The sequence below is a fragment of the Zosterops lateralis genome (assembly GCF_965231275.1).
Source record: "Zosterops lateralis genome assembly, chromosome: 16".
Lineage (NCBI taxonomy): Eukaryota > Metazoa > Chordata > Aves > Passeriformes > Zosteropidae > Zosterops > Zosterops lateralis.
The window spans coordinates 12289883-12304814 of NC_139776.1; the positions used below are offsets into that span (position 1 = coordinate 12289883).

General features: G+C 54.2%; 1 protein-coding gene across 1 annotated transcript in view; it reads left to right on the forward strand.

Moving 5' to 3' along the window:
• Positions 1 to 10600: 10600 nt before the first annotated feature.
• Positions 10601 to 14932, forward strand: part of MYH7B (myosin heavy chain 7B) — a gene marked incomplete at its 5' end in the record, with an annotated part of 29301 nt that continues 24969 nt past the window's right edge. Inside the window, 7 exon segments of the mRNA XM_083873341.1 lie at positions 10601 to 10699; positions 11431 to 11472; positions 11474 to 11579; positions 12445 to 12548; positions 14235 to 14378; positions 14457 to 14613; positions 14715 to 14742. Coding sequence (XP_083729467.1) covers positions 10601 to 10699; positions 11431 to 11472; positions 11474 to 11579; positions 12445 to 12548; positions 14235 to 14378; positions 14457 to 14613; positions 14715 to 14742 — 680 coding nt within the window.

Consider the following 14932-nt stretch of genomic DNA (forward strand, 5'->3'; position numbering starts at 1 on the left):
CACTGTGAGGTTGTGCTGCCTCATTCAGGCAGCCAGAGACACTGAGGAGGAGATGGAAGTGGATATGGTGATAGATAACAAAGAAATTATGGAGGTGGATGTTGAAGAGTTTGTCAAAGATCTGGAGGTTGATATGGAGGGAGAGATGGAGGACATGGAAGTGAATGAGGAGGATGAGGTGGAAGACGTGATTCTGGGATGAAGACCAACCCACCAGAAGGACAGACAGGTGCTGGCCATGCCCTGCCCACAGGCAGAGTGAGTTCCCTGTGGCCAGGCTGGGGCTGGGCTGGGTGGTCCCGCTCAGGTACACGGTGCCCCAGGGGGGCCCTGGATTGTGGTGGTACAAGCACCACCCCCGGCCTGCCCTGCACTTGCCTTGGGCCATGCAAGCCCTGTCCCAGCACCTGGGCCCGGCTCCCAGCCCCAGCTGGGCTCAGTGCTGGTGGCAGAGTGCTGCTGTGCCAGCGTGTGCCAGCCTAGGGGCACAGGGAACAGCGCTCAGGGCTGGGCTGGAGTGGCCATGCTGCTTCCTTCTCTTCTGACTGAGATGGTGGCTGCAGAAATCTTCGTTTTATACATATGTTTTATAGGTTGTTCTTTGACAGTTTTCTGTCAATATGTTATGAACATTGTTATTATGTAACATATTATGTGTTATTATGTACTATGTTAATATGTTTCAAGGGTTGTTATTTCATTGGGCCTTATGTGAATATGTTTTGAAGATTGTTATTTCTTAGACCCTTCTGTAAATACATTCTATAGATTGTTGTTATAATGATTCTTATAATGTAAATAAGTTTATTGTTTTTACTGCTGTTCTGTAAATAAATTGTTCTTGTTTGTCACATCCCAGTTCTCTTTGCATTTGCTTTGAGCAGAGACAGTGTTGGCACAGTCGTCATTTCCACTCGCTCAGGGCTCCTGGGGCTGGAGGTCCCTGGGGGTGCTGGCACGGCCATCCCCGGGCTGGGGGTCCCTGTGCACGGGGGGGTCCCACTGACGCCGCTCCTGGCCCTGGGCACTGCTCATGTTCCTGGGCTGCTGCAGAGCCGTGTCCCCAAGAGCAAAGCTGTCCCCAGCAGAGAGGGAGCTCTGACAGCAGCAGCCCCTGCAGCGATGCCACCAAAGCAGGCAGGAAACCTTCTGCCACCCATCCTGCTGGAGCCATAGGGACTCCTGGGCCAAGAGCCAGCATCAGGCCACAGGGACATAAAATCCACCTTCATGCTCTGAAGGCCATGACAGCCTTGGGAATTGCTGTAGCCAGGATCTGAGAAGCAGCTTTTACAGCTGCAGGGGCCGATGTTAAAGTCTTGGAGCCCCCAAAGGCTCCAGCCTTTGCTTTCTGCCCTGCTTTGCATTGCCCTGTCCAAGAGACAAAGGCCAAGCGAGGGGATCGTTGCCCTGCACATATTCCTGCTGCTGGCAGCGCCACCGGCTCCTGTGTCCACTCGGTGCCTCCTGGAGGGGGCAGCGCTGGCTGTGCTGGGCAGGGCCCGAGGGGTTTTGGGCCCCGGGGGTGCCGGTGCCCGCAGGCGGCTGCAGGGTCGGTGTGGGAGCGCTGGGGGCTGGCACAGAGTCCCGGCGGGACGCGATGCCGGCAGGGGCAGGGCAGCGGGATCCCGGCTGCAGGGGCCGGGGCTGCCACAGGAGCCGAAGCCACTCACAACAAGCCCACGGCCCAACAGGTGCCCGAACTCAGCCCCTTCCCAAGCGTCCCCCAATGCCCCGCGCTCCCGGAGCATCCCTGGGGCAGGCACGGAGCAGCCTCTGCCCGAAGCAGCCGCGCTGCAGGGCCGGCAGCACCCGGGGGCAGCGGGGGCTCGGCTCGGCCGGCGCTGGAGGCTCCGGGGGCTGCGGCAGCGCCAGCCCTGCCCCGCTCCCCTCCCGAACAGCCCCGCACAACATTCGCTCCTGGGCTGCCAGAGCTCAGGGATGAACACCCAGCGCTCTGCCCGCTCCGCTCCGCAGCCTCCGCCCCGCCCTGCCGTGGGATCCACACCCGGGACAGCCCTGCAGCCCCGGCTGCTCCAGCACCAAAACCCTCCTGCTCCCACTGCTCCGCTCCCAGCCCGCCGAGCTCTCGGCCCGCAGCTTCCACAGCGGGTCTGCAGTTTCGTTAACGAGACTTCACAAACACCCTGTACCCCACCGAGAGAGTGTAAGCAGGACCCTCAGTGACTGTGCTCAGCCCGTGACAGCCTTTGGAATTCCAAAGCCATCGATGGCTGCTGAGGGGATGAGTGTGTGATGCTTGTGTGTAGCCAACAGAGCAACAGCTGGACACCAGCCTGGCAACTGCATCTTTGGACTCCAGTTTTTACCAATGCAGCTTTGGAAGTGGGATGAGTCAATCCACGTATAATGCTCAGATCCTGCAGTCACAAAACTGAGAAATTTTAGATTATTTAATTGACTCTAGTGTGCTGCCATTGGATATATTTTTTTTTTTCTGTCTGCTCTAGCAGCAGGGATTAGCTCAGACATTTCCAGGTGTCTGGTCTCCAATCCAACCTCCCGCTCCCAGCAGGAGCATCCCTAGAACAAGCACTGAGCAGCCATGGCTTTATTTATCCACACCTTGAGAATCTCCCAGAATGGAGACCTCCCCATGGCCTGGGTGACCCTGTCCCAAAGCTATAGGATGTGTCACTTGCCTGCCTATGAGTCCTTTCCTCACTTGACCACTGACTTGCTGGTGACCTTGGGCCAGTGGCTTTAACCTTTGCATCAGTGTCCCAGCTGTGCTAAGAGTTGCTGTTCTGACGCAGCAAAAGCAGCACCAAGTCTGTCACTGCACTAGTGCCAATCCCCACAGTGCTGAGCCCCACAGAAAACCCTTTGCCCCAAACCTGTCTGTACAGGAGGGGTCCTGACCCACCTGACCGGCAGAAAGGCTGTGGGTGGATTAAGGATAACACCCTGGGGCAGCAAGGGGAAATCCCAGCAGGGCACCTGGGATGCACAAAGAGGAGGATGAAAAGGCAGCCCTGAGCCTGGGATGTGCCTCCAGCAAGCCGGACAGTGCCTGTTGTTACATTTGCTTTGGTCACTCTCCACAGAGAGTTCATCACGGGCTCTTTATCCTGCTACCTGTGCCAGGAGTTGTCCAGGTCATTTTGAGGGTTTTAGCTCTGTTCTTATGAAGAAATGAAGCTCTGTAGTTGCAGCTCATCTGGGAGGTTGGAGCAGAGCCATGAAGATCTCCAAGGGCTGGAGCCCCTCTGCTCTGGAGACAGGCTGGGAGAGCTGGGGGTGTTCAGACTGGAGAGGAGAAGCTCTGGGGAGAGCTCAGAGCCCATTCCAGTGCCTAAAGGGGCTCCAGGAGAGCTGGAGAGGGACTCTGGACAAGGTTCTGGAGTGACAAAACCAGAGGAATGGGCTTCCCACTGCCAGAGGTCAGGGTTAGATGGAATATTGGGAAGAAATTCTCCCCTGTGAGGGTGGGCAGGCCCTGGCACAGGGTGCCCAGAGAAGCTGTGGCTGCCCCTGGATCCCTGGCAGGGTCTAAGGCCAGACTGGACAGGGCTTGGAGCAACCTGGGACAGTGGGAGGGACATGGACATGGATGTGGAAGTGACAGGGACATGGAATGACATGAACTTTAAGGTGCCTCCCAATCCAAACCGTTCTGTGATCCTATAAACACTCACCCTGTTTGTTTTCTGGGCACAGGACTCCTACTCTTTCTTTCTTCTCCCTGCTGTACCATCCGTCAGTAACTGTGGATTCACACCTTAATTAATACGGATCCAGGCTGTGAATTTGGCAACTGGTAATCCAGTCTTATCCCTGGGCCAGGATCCAGCTCAGACCCCATCAGAAGTGAGGAATGAATTTTCATAAGGATGCAGAAGGACAAAGTTTTCTCAAACAGAAGCATTTCCCTTCTCAATCCTCAGTCCTGTTCAGAGTCCTGCATCTCCCCTACCTCATGTTTGCTCTGAGAAAGGGCATAAAAAGCTTTGGTTCCTAAGCAAAACATTGCAAAAATAGTCCAAGTTCATTGCAAAAAACTGAGAAAAAAAAATCTCTGCCCTTTCCTTGGGATTTCCTGGTATGAATTTACCCTGCTCCAAATAGAAATATTTTATAGAGATCTGTGACTTTCCTTTTCTGTCTGTTTTCCCAATTCACACTCAGGAATGAGATTTTTTTTTCAGAGTAATCCAGTAGCCTGGGGAGGATTTGTACATGCAGATTGCTCCTAATCTCTGCTACGGGGTCAGAGAGCTGCAATGAGCTCAGAGGAGATTGAATCATAAAAAAATATGGCAGACATGGTAAGTATTTGGCATGTTCCGTGCAACAAAAGATGAACAACAGCAACTGGGCCATTATCTTTATTTGCTAAAAATAGAGTCCCGCAAAGTATAAAGAAAAGCGTCGTGTATTTGTAAACCTCTCCTCTCCCTGTTAAAGAGCCTTCAAAGATGGGCTTTGTGGCTTTGGGCTGTCGCATCCCCTTTCAAAGGCTGCCCTGCGCTCAGACAATTGAAACTCGAGACAACATCAGGCACAGGGGGTGGGGGGAATGAATATTTGTGCCGTGACCCTGCTCTCCTCCCTCAGCCCAGCCTGACACGAGCGGGGAGCTCTGCGGCAGGTACATCCCCCGGGGAGCCGCATCCCCGCCCGGGATGCCCAGGGCACATCCCCGGCCCCCCAGCCGGGCACGGGGCACCGAGGGCACCGAGAGGCAGCAGCTCGCTTGCCCACAGCGCTGCCGAGCCTTGCAGGGGCCCTCAGTTCCCGCAGCTGCCGCTGGTGCAGAGCTGGGCGCTGCCCGCCCCTCCAAGGAGCTGCTCATCACTCGCACACTCGCTTCCCTTCTCATTCCTGATATTCCTATAATGAGGGAAAAAGAAAAAAAAAGAAAGAAAGAAAGAAAAAAAAGCCTCTTGGGGTTCTCCTTTGCATTTCCAGCTGCAGAGAAACCAGTTTAGCCCGGTCTGAGGTTTTGGGCAGCTCTGTTTAACCTCAGGATATCTGGGCATCAATACAGAACGCAGTGTTTGCCACAGAGCAGCCCCAAAGCCACGGCAGGAGGAGATGGTGTGATGCCCAGCACCAGACCCATAAAGAGAGAACAATAGGGCTCTTTTCATGGAAGAGAGTTCAGAGGTCTGCTCAGGGAGCCAAACCTCTTGCTGGCCCATCATCCACAAGCAAAAACAAGACAGCTGTGGAACCCCGGCTTCCCTGCGGTAAAAGCACCAGCCTCAGCCAGGGTGACAGAAATCTATTGTCTCTAAGACTGCATTTCCATGCAAAACGCTCTGGTAGAGCCAGCAATCCTCCTCTCCCCCACGTGTGGCTATTGTTTGAAGTGCAGAACAATTGAAGGGTGCTCTCATGGGCTAAAGATAGAACGGCAGCTGGTGCTGTCCTTTTCCCTGTAACTGAGAATAAAACAATGCCCGAGTATTGTCTGCATTGCTGGAGCGGTGACACTGGACTCTGCCAAGGGAGCATCTAAAAGATCAATGAAACCCGGGTTTATTAAAAGCGGGTAGTGTCATTTCTTCCCCAAAGTAATTTCACTTCCTTGGCTTTTCCACCAGACCCTTCTGTGCCGTGCAGTAGCCGTGGAGTGAGGTATAAATAGCCTGCCAGAGGGGCAGCAGGACCGGGGGTGGAGAGCAGAGCTGCCAGGCTGCACCTTTGCTTCCCTGAGCTGTGCCCAAGCTCTGCACACCAGGGTGGGGCCAGCCAGGGATGAGGATCCCCTTCTGCCGGCAGGGAGCAGGTCCCCAGTGCTGGATGTGCAGGGCCACAGCAGCTGGGCCTGGCAGCAGATCCCCACCAACAGCAGCACTTAAACTCCTCAGGGAGCTTTGATAATATCCTGAGTTGGGACACACTGGGCTCATCAAAGCCCAGCTCCTGTCCCTGCACAGACACCCCAACAACCCCACCCTGGGCATCCCTGGCAGAGCTGTCCAAAGGCTCCTGGAGCTCTGGCAGCCTCGGGGCTGTGCCCATTCCCTGGGGAGCCTGGGCAGTGCCAGCACCCTCTGGGGGAAGAACCTTTCCCTGAAATCCAGCCTGACCCTCCCTGGCTCAGCTCCATCGATTCCCTCAGATCCTGTCCCTGTCACAGAGAGCAAAGATCAGTGCCTGTCCCTCTGCTGCCCCTCAGGAGGGAGTTACAGACTTCTAAGGGGGGTTATTTCACTCACCAGCCACCAAGCAGGTGGGAGCACAGACTCTGTGTGTGTGTCCAGCTCAGCTGCTGTGCTGGGGTGCTCAGGAAAATCTTGAGCCTAAAAAGCCATGGGACAGAGCCTTGTTTAGGGACAGGGGATGGTTTACAGGGGAAAGCTGTTGTCTGCAGTCCAGACCAGAGACTGGATACCTGGAACCAGACATTCACTGCAGTTTTGACACAGAAAAGACTGTCTTGGCTGATGTGCCAAAGTGAGATGAGAAGTTCTCCTGTTGTGATGTGAGGACATGCATGAATATTCCTCCCTCCTGGGTCCTGAGAAAGGTCCAAGCTGAGCAGATCACATAAAGAGTTCCCATGGCTGTGTCCACTTCACTTTGAACAATTGTCCCCTGCCATGAGATGGACTGAGCTCGATCTCCTGTGAGGGTTGATGACACAGAGCAGTGAGGAGGCTTCCCAAGGAGTGAGGAAGAAGGTGCAAGAGGGATGTAGATGGCAAGGGGCTGGGCTGGGATTTTCCCAGGGACAGGCTGTGTGGGCTTGGTGTGTATGTGCAGGACAACACCCCCCCAGCCTCCTCCAAAAATCACCCAAATCTGCTCCCAGATCTCACAGCAGATGAAAACTTGTGCAAAACCAGAGCAGCTGGGGCACTGCAGGGGCAGACTGTGCCCACACAGTGGGAGAACTGCAGCCCAGCTCTGGTTCTGATCAGCCTCTGCTCCTCTCTTGCAGCCTCCAAGGCAGCTGCTGGTCATGATTTCCAAAGGCTACCGTGTTCCTGGGTCTGTCCTGGCAGGCCAGCTGCAATTAAGGTGCTATTAAGTATTCAGGTGAACAGGGCAAGATTCTCTTTACACTCATTGTTTTGAAGTGCATTGCCAAAACCCCACTGAAGGCTCACACACTCCTGTAATTTTGCAGTGTTCAGTACAACCTTAATTTCTCCACAGATGCTTTATCATGGCAACCCCCAGAAGAAAACCCCCAGAACCTCAAAGCTGGAAAATTCAAGGAGAACAAACAGAACCTCTCTAATTTTCCCAGTCTCCAGTGACCTCACTCTCTCCATGCCTGCGGATGACCTTGCTTGTTAACTCTATACACTAATTTCTCATGCCATGTCTCTTCCAGGAACTTTCTCATTCCTGATATTCATTTTGGAGGCTCCCTATGTGCAGGGTCAGCCCCCAACATGCCTGTGCTGCCCAGGGCTCATGCATGGTGAAGCAGGAACCACTGCAGGAAGGTGCTCATGGCAGCAGCAGCTTTGTGTGTGTTCACAGAGGGCTAGAGAGGCAGCACTGCCAGCCAAAGGACAGCACTGTCCCCAGCGTGGGACATCCAGGCAGCACCCATGGTGGGAAGTTCCCAGGGAGCAGTGAGATGAGGGGATCCAGTGCTAACCCCATCCTAAACCCCACAGGAGCACCTCAACTGTGGGATGCCAGCACTGCTGCTGCCCCCATCTCCTGCTCACTTAGAGGGGCTGTGCTGGGCTGGTGGCTGCTGTCTCTGTCACCCTGGTGACAGGGCTGGGGGGTTTGCCCTGGAGGGGGCCTTGCAGGGCCAGGCTGAGCTGGAGGGATGTGAGTGGTCTGGCAGCACTGGCCTGTCACCTCCTGCCTCCCTGCAGGCAGACATTCCCACTCCATGGAAATATGCCTGAAATAGCCCCTCTGCAGATTGTCTTTATCTAATCAGCCGCCTTTGCACCCCCCTCCAGTGCATTTCAGGGAGCTGATAGTGGGGATATGTTAAGTGTGGAAACCTCTAGCGAGCTGCCCGACACGGAGTGTAATTCTCCTTCCGGCCACTTATCAGAGCCTGCTAATGGGAAACATTCCTCCTGGGGGTCAGGGAGCAGCCAGGGGATTTCTCTGGAGAGGGTGGCTGAGCCCCTGGCACCCTCCTGGCTCTCCAGGGCTGGGTAGGAGCTGGTCTGACCACAAAATGTTCACTGAAGGGGCAGCTCTGCTGTCTGGTGCTGGTGGTGCCCTGTCCCACAGGGAGAGGCTTGTCCAGCCTCGGGGGCTTGGCTGAGGAGCCCCATCCTTTTTCATCATATCATGGGACACCAAAACCAAGCACAGAGCCCAGGGAGGAGAACAGGGGTGTCTCAGTGGTCAGGGGAGATATTTCACTGCTGAGAGTGGCCATGCAGGGCTGGAGGATTGTTTGGGCAGGCTGTTCACTCTGGGCAAGAGCCACCTAAAGAAAACTCCCTCTGCTCAGGCTGAAGCCCTGAGCTCCTCATTGTGCCCATGGGATTTTGTGGGAGGTCCATAGGATCCTACTGCCCTGTCCCACCTGTCTGAGCAGGGCACAGCCATACAGGGATGAGCTTCCCACCATCCAGAAAAACCACATCACAAACATCAGCGCCAAAAACACCCAAACCTGGCGGAAGAACCCTTCAGCAGCTGCTGGAGTGACCAATCCCCATTTCCCCTTCCACAGATCTGCTTGGCCTTTGATGGACCCTGCTGGAACCTCTTCAAAGAGGGAGAGAAACCGGGACGAACAGAAGGAACTGCAGGAGGAATCTCCGAAAATAAAATCGCTTTAAAGATAAGGCAGGGGAGGGGGTGAGCAGAGTGCGGGGCGAGTACATGCCCTGAGAAGAATGTGTGAGGCTGGGCCAGCTGGTGGGTCTGGGCCAAGGGCTCATCCCACTGCCGGGGTGCTTGTGGCAAAGGTACTTGGCACAGGACCCACCAAAGCCTCGGGTCCCTCCAGGGCGTGGGTGGAAACCTGACTCTGAGCCCAGGACAGAGAGGCAGAAGACCACCAGGGTAACCTCAGAGGAACCTGTGGTGCCCCAGAGCCTGTGGCTCTTCAAGACACTGGAACTCAGCCATCTTGGCAAGATTGAGCATGCTGTGGTCAAGAAGAATGGTGTCCCTGTGGTCTCCTCTGGGGGCTTGCAGCAGATACTTTGGTGGAGTCCAGCTCTGCACCAGCTGCTCACAAATCCAGATGAGGACCTGCACTCCTGAACACTAACCTGCTGAGGAGTGCCCACATGGGACATGGGGCCCTGCACCCCATTTTATCCTGATGTACCCAAAGTCCTTGTTCATGCTACAGGTTCCCCTCCATGCGAGCATTTCAGTTCTTGGGGGAGTTTGGCACCATGCAAAGCACTGTGCTGCCAGTGAAGACAACATCAACCCATCCCCGAGCCCAGGCATCCTCCCTGCTGGGGCTCAGCCCACAGGGGATGGCTCGGGAGTCCTCCTACACCCATGAATCTCCCAGACTTCTCTCCAGAGCAGGTGGGAGGGCAGGAACCTTTCTGCTACAGGGTGCAGAGATGATGGCACTGGGAACCCAGACTGGGGGGGGTGTAGCAGGAAACCTGTGTGCTGGATGGAAAGACTGATCATGGCTGTCTCAGGTTCAGGGCAGGTGCTGGGGCTGCAAAAATCTCTCTGCAGCCTCGGCTGTGTGCCCAGGCTGAAGCCACACACCCAAAGCAGCCTCCAGTGCTGCTATTCTGGCTGTGACAGAGCCTGTGCCACATCCAGCCTGGGCACAGCACTGCACAGCTGATCCTGAACCACTCCTGCTTCAGTTTACCCCACTCTCAGGAGGGTAGAGCAGCCCCAAGTTACTTTGGGGTGTGAGAGGTGCTGAATGGGGAATATCACACCCTGCAGCCAAGGGCCCTGGTTCTCCAGGGTAGAAACCTCATTGCACTTTGGGTGCCAGCAGCTAAATGGCTTTTCCTTGAGCTGGCATGGCACCAGGGTGTCCTGTTCCCATCTCAGGCAGCCCATGGTGGTGCTGCCAGGATGGAAGTGTGCCCCAGGCTGTGATCAGGTGTACACAGGCTGTGCTCCAGGTGTGCCCCAGGCTGTGATCAGGCTGTGACAGCACCTTTGGGTGCTGTCTAGGTAAAATGGTGTGCAGGAAACCCAGCAATCCCTCTCTTGAGACAGTATGAACTTGGCTAGCCACAAAACAAGCTCCCATGCCAAGGTGAGGGGTTTAGGCAGCAGAACCTGGAGGATCAAGCCCCAGGGTCCTTCCATTCCCAGACAGTCTGTCTGGGAGAAGTTAAACCAGAGCTGAGTGAGAAGCTGGGATGTTCCATCTGGAAAAGCCAGCGGCCACACACATCCCACCAAGCAGCAGCTCCCCTGGCATAGTCCAAGGCAGGAGCAACAGGAGCTCAGGTGCAGGAGGAACTGGCAGAGTTCTCACTCCTCAGCTCCCCACTGGTGCAGGCAGAGCAGGCTGGGAGAGCTGTGCTGCCTTCCCAAGCTGCAGTCTCTCACTCTGCCTTTGTACTCATCTGACAATACAGGAATAAAAATAACCAGGCTGCCTTTGCAGAGAGATAAAAGTGAAGTTTGCCTTTTGTGTCTGTCCGGGCAGTGGGACAGCAGCACCAATGGAGCTGTGTGGACATGACACATGGGAATTTCTGACATATCTTTTCCCACTCTGACCTTGACAGACACAATAAAAAGGGGCTTTGCAGCATGCACAGAGCCACTCAGTCCTAGCACCAAGGTCAGTAATACAGAGCATGTCTGTGTGCACGCGTGTCCCCTGTACTAACCCGCTTCACCCCTGCAGGGTGGCTGATCCCAGAGGACAGGGGCTGCCTCTGGTGCCACAGGGGAGGGTGGGACAGACCTGGATCATGAGCATTTTTGCTGAGAACTGTGTGTTTTTGCCAAGTTGTGGCTCCATTCGTGATGGCTGCGGCGTTCCGGAGCTCTGCAGGGTGGCACTGCATTAGATGGATATTAAGCACAGTTATAAAAACGCTTTTCCAAGCAGCTGCCACAGCAGCCTTCTAGAAGGGTCTTCCCAGGGATAATCCATCCAGCCTTGCTTTTATCTTCCTGCATTACCGCTCAGCAGAGCAGCCCTGGGTCTTTGTGCAGGGCTAACCCCCTAACCCAGCGGGTCTCTAGAGCTGGGATAGGTTTTAGCTGAGCTTATCAAGGACAGGGGTGTTATCGACAATCTCACTTAAAGTGGGAATGTGGATTTTGACACCAAAGCGATTCCGGCTCACCCAGCTGGGACTTCCAGTGTGGGGACGACATCAGCAAAAGGGAAATTATTCAGTAATTGTCTCATTGATATAATTTTTATCAGCTAGCAGTGTTGTCCCTGTCTTCTCTCACTCCCTAGAATTAAAAGCTTGTTTGGTGTCCATGTCACTCTCGGTTCTCAACCCAGCGGTGGGAGCTTTCCCCACGCACTGACCCCTTGTCCCTCCCTCCTTTCAGCACTCAGGTGTCTTTCAGTCTTCCTTTGCTGCTGCCAAGCCTCTCCCAGATGGACAAGCTGCTGGACATGAAAGAGTTTGGGGAGGCAGCTCCGTACCTGCGGAAGAGCTACACGGAGCAGCTGAAGCTTCAGACAGTCCCGTTCGATGGTAAGAGCCCCGGGCTGTTCCCGAGCCTGCCCCTCTGCCACGGCTCCCTCAGGAGTCCTCCCTGCTCCTCAAGGCATCACAGGCACTGCAGAATCCCCCCAGCACCCTGGAGGGCAAGAAGATCTCACTAATGGGAAGAGCAGGGTTTTGATTTCCCCCTGGTTTGCGGAGGTGTGGGTGGAGGTGATCCTTCATCTCCCCCGACCCTGAGGGGCAGGAGGGCTGAGGGACCCGTGTCAAAGCCTTCTGCAGCTGTTTCATTTTGGAGGTGTCCTCTCTGTCCCAACCATCCTGCTCTTCCATGGCTTGCCATGCTCAGGATCCAGGGCCCAACTTGCTCCTTGCACTTTGGCAGAAGAGAAGCGTTTTGCTTCCTCACACTGTCCTCCTCTCATGATGGTCTGAGTGCAGGCACACATGAGCAGCAGATTTTTGTCAGGCTAGAAGTTGACCTCGCCAAAGTAAAAAGCTGCCAAACATGAAGGCAGCTAAGAAATCTCAGCTCCTATGACTGAGAACATAGGAAGGAATAATCACTGTCCTTCCACATATCACACTGCATTTATGTAGCTTTCAGTTGACAATTTCACATGGTCTCCTACATTTCAACCTGTACTATGTCTCCTTTCCTTTCCTTTCCTTTCCTTTCCTTTCCTTTCCTTTCCTTTCCTTTCCTTTCCTTTCCTTTCCTTTCCTTTCCTTTCCTTTCCTTTCCTTTCCTTTCCTTTCCTTTCCTTTCCTTTCCTTTCCTTTCCTTTCCTTTCCTTTCCTTTCCTTTCCTTTCCTTTCCTTTCCTTTCCTTTCCTTTCCTTTCCTTTCCTTTCCTTTCCTTTCCTTTCCTTTCCTTTCCCCGTATCTCCTCCAGGAAAGAAGCGAGCCTGGATCCCAGATGAGAAAGAAGCCTACATCGAAGTGGAAATAAAAGAAAGCTCTGGTGGCAAAGTCACTGTGGAAACCAAAGATAAGGAAGTAAGCAAATACCTTTCCTTTTCCAAGGGAGAGCAAGTGTGTGTGTGAGGGGGGATATGTGTGACAAGATCACGTCTGAAGCCATGAGCTCTTGCTGATAACCCTGTCCCGCTGATAGCCGTGCCCCGGGGGGACACACACAGCGCTGTCAGCACACGTAGGCCGGTTCCTTGCCAAGAGTGGCACCAGTTCAGCATCTCCCACCGAGGGGTGGCTGTCACAGCCGGGGTGTCCTGCGGGACACACCGGGGACACGGTGGGGCTGGCCCAGCACAGCTCCTGGATGGGGAATCAGCCCCAGCACAGCCCTTTGTGATGCTGAACCTGTGCCCGGCTCATCCCGGAGCCTGAAACAACAGGTAAGGGGCCAGTTGGCCAATTCCTGCTCATTTTAGCCCAGATTTGCAGGGGGTGAGCTGTTGGGAGGACAGGCTCTGTCTGGTGGTGAGGCTCCAGCTTTCCGCGGCAAAGCAAGCAGGGACCGGCTGGTATTTGTCGAGATAATATCCAGGGCAATTAGCTGCAAATGAGCTTAATTAATATTCCTTTCTTGGTTCTGGGAGTCTCATGACCCCGCAACTTCACTGCAGAGCAGAGACAGTGGTAGGAAACTGGGAAAAAGAACGAGGACCTCACCAGGCAGTAGATGATAGACTTGGTTATTTCTATTTCTTCCCTAGTCAGAATAGCACTAAGAAGGGTTTGTGCCTGCTAAATGTGAAAAAAAAAAAAAAAAAAAAAAAAAAAAAAAAAAAAAAAAAAAAAAGAAAGGAAGTCATCATCTTTGAAATGTGTCAAGGCTTTGAAAATATTTTTGTCTGAATTTTGAAAAGCAAGTAAAGAGATTTGCCCTCTCCAAAGCAAAATTTGTTATAGAGGAGTTTAAATTTTAAAAGTTGATTCTGATATTCAGAACACCTTCAGATTCTGAGAACAGAGCAGTTTCCAAACCCTCTTTTGCTGTTTTCTCTTGAAACTGTCTTTTTGATGATTTGTCACGGATTTACAAAATCAGAAACTGTATCAGCTTTCCCTGGATAAGCATTTCCAGCAGAAAGTTTCAAGGGACATAAAGCCCTCCCTTATCCTTCTGTGTACCCTGCTTTTAGCACCTGGCACCTTTCAACACCACACACTTCATCTTCACCCATAAAAAAGGTAAACCTCTGAAAGACTTAATTTAATTTTTATTAACAAGACCATTTGCTAAATCCAGCTTCTCCTGTCCAGGCCAGATACGTAACGTGATATTTTCCCCGTGCTTGGTCTCGTGGGATTAAATAAATCCAGTTTTAAGTGATGTGGTACAGGCTTCAGCTGTTTGCCCAAATAACCAGGGATGTGTTGGAGCAAAAGGCAGCCCTGGCATGGGCTTTTAGGCTGGGAAGGAGAATACAGGACGGGGGTGTTGAGCACATTGAGGGGGAACAACTTGCCAGGCTCAGCAAGAGCCCCTCTCCCTGAGGAGGGAACAAGCTGGGCTTGCTTGTCCCAGCTGGGCTTTGTGGCTGGTGCTGCTGGGGCTGCCCTGGGGCTGTCACCCCAAAACCTTGGGCAGCCCTGTCGGGATGACAGCAGGCACTGTGGTCAAGGCTGTCCCCACCATGGGACTGTCCTTCCACCTGGCAGGATTTGGGGTGCTGGGTGAGGACTGGGCTCCCCCTGACGTGTCCCTTCCTCTGCCAGACACGGGTGGTGAAGGAGGACGAGGTGCAGCCCATGAACCCCCCCAAGTTCGACATGATCGAGGACATGGCCATGCTGACACACCTCAACGAGCCCTCCGTGCTCTACAACCTGAAGCGCCGCTACTCCCACTGGATGATCTATGTAAGCCCGGGGACCCGTGGGGCGGGGAGCTGAGGGAGGCACTGGGACGTGCCTCATCTACCCCTTTTCCCCCTGCAGACCTACTCGGGGCTCTTCTGCGTCACCATCAACCCCTACAAGTGGCTGCCCGTGTACACGGCGCCCGTGGTGGCAGCCTACAAGGGCAAGCGGCGCTCGGAGGCGCCCCCGCACATCTACTCCATCGCCGACAACGCCTACAACGACATGCTGCGCAGTAAGCCCTGCCCTGGGGACCCCAAACTCGGCACTCCGGGCTCCTGGGGCAGGGCTGAGGTCAGGGCAAGGCTGCCCTAACGCCGGCTCCTTCTCTTCCAGACCGTGAAAACCAGTCCATGCTCATCACGTAAGTGCCCATCCATCCTCCATCCATCCCTCCCTCCATCCCTCCATCCATCCATCCCTCCATCCATCCATCCATCCATCCATCCATCCATCCATCCATCCATCCCTCCATCCATCCATCCATCCATCCATCCATCCATCCATCCCTCCATCCATCCGTCCGTCCGTCCATCCATCCATCCATCCATCCA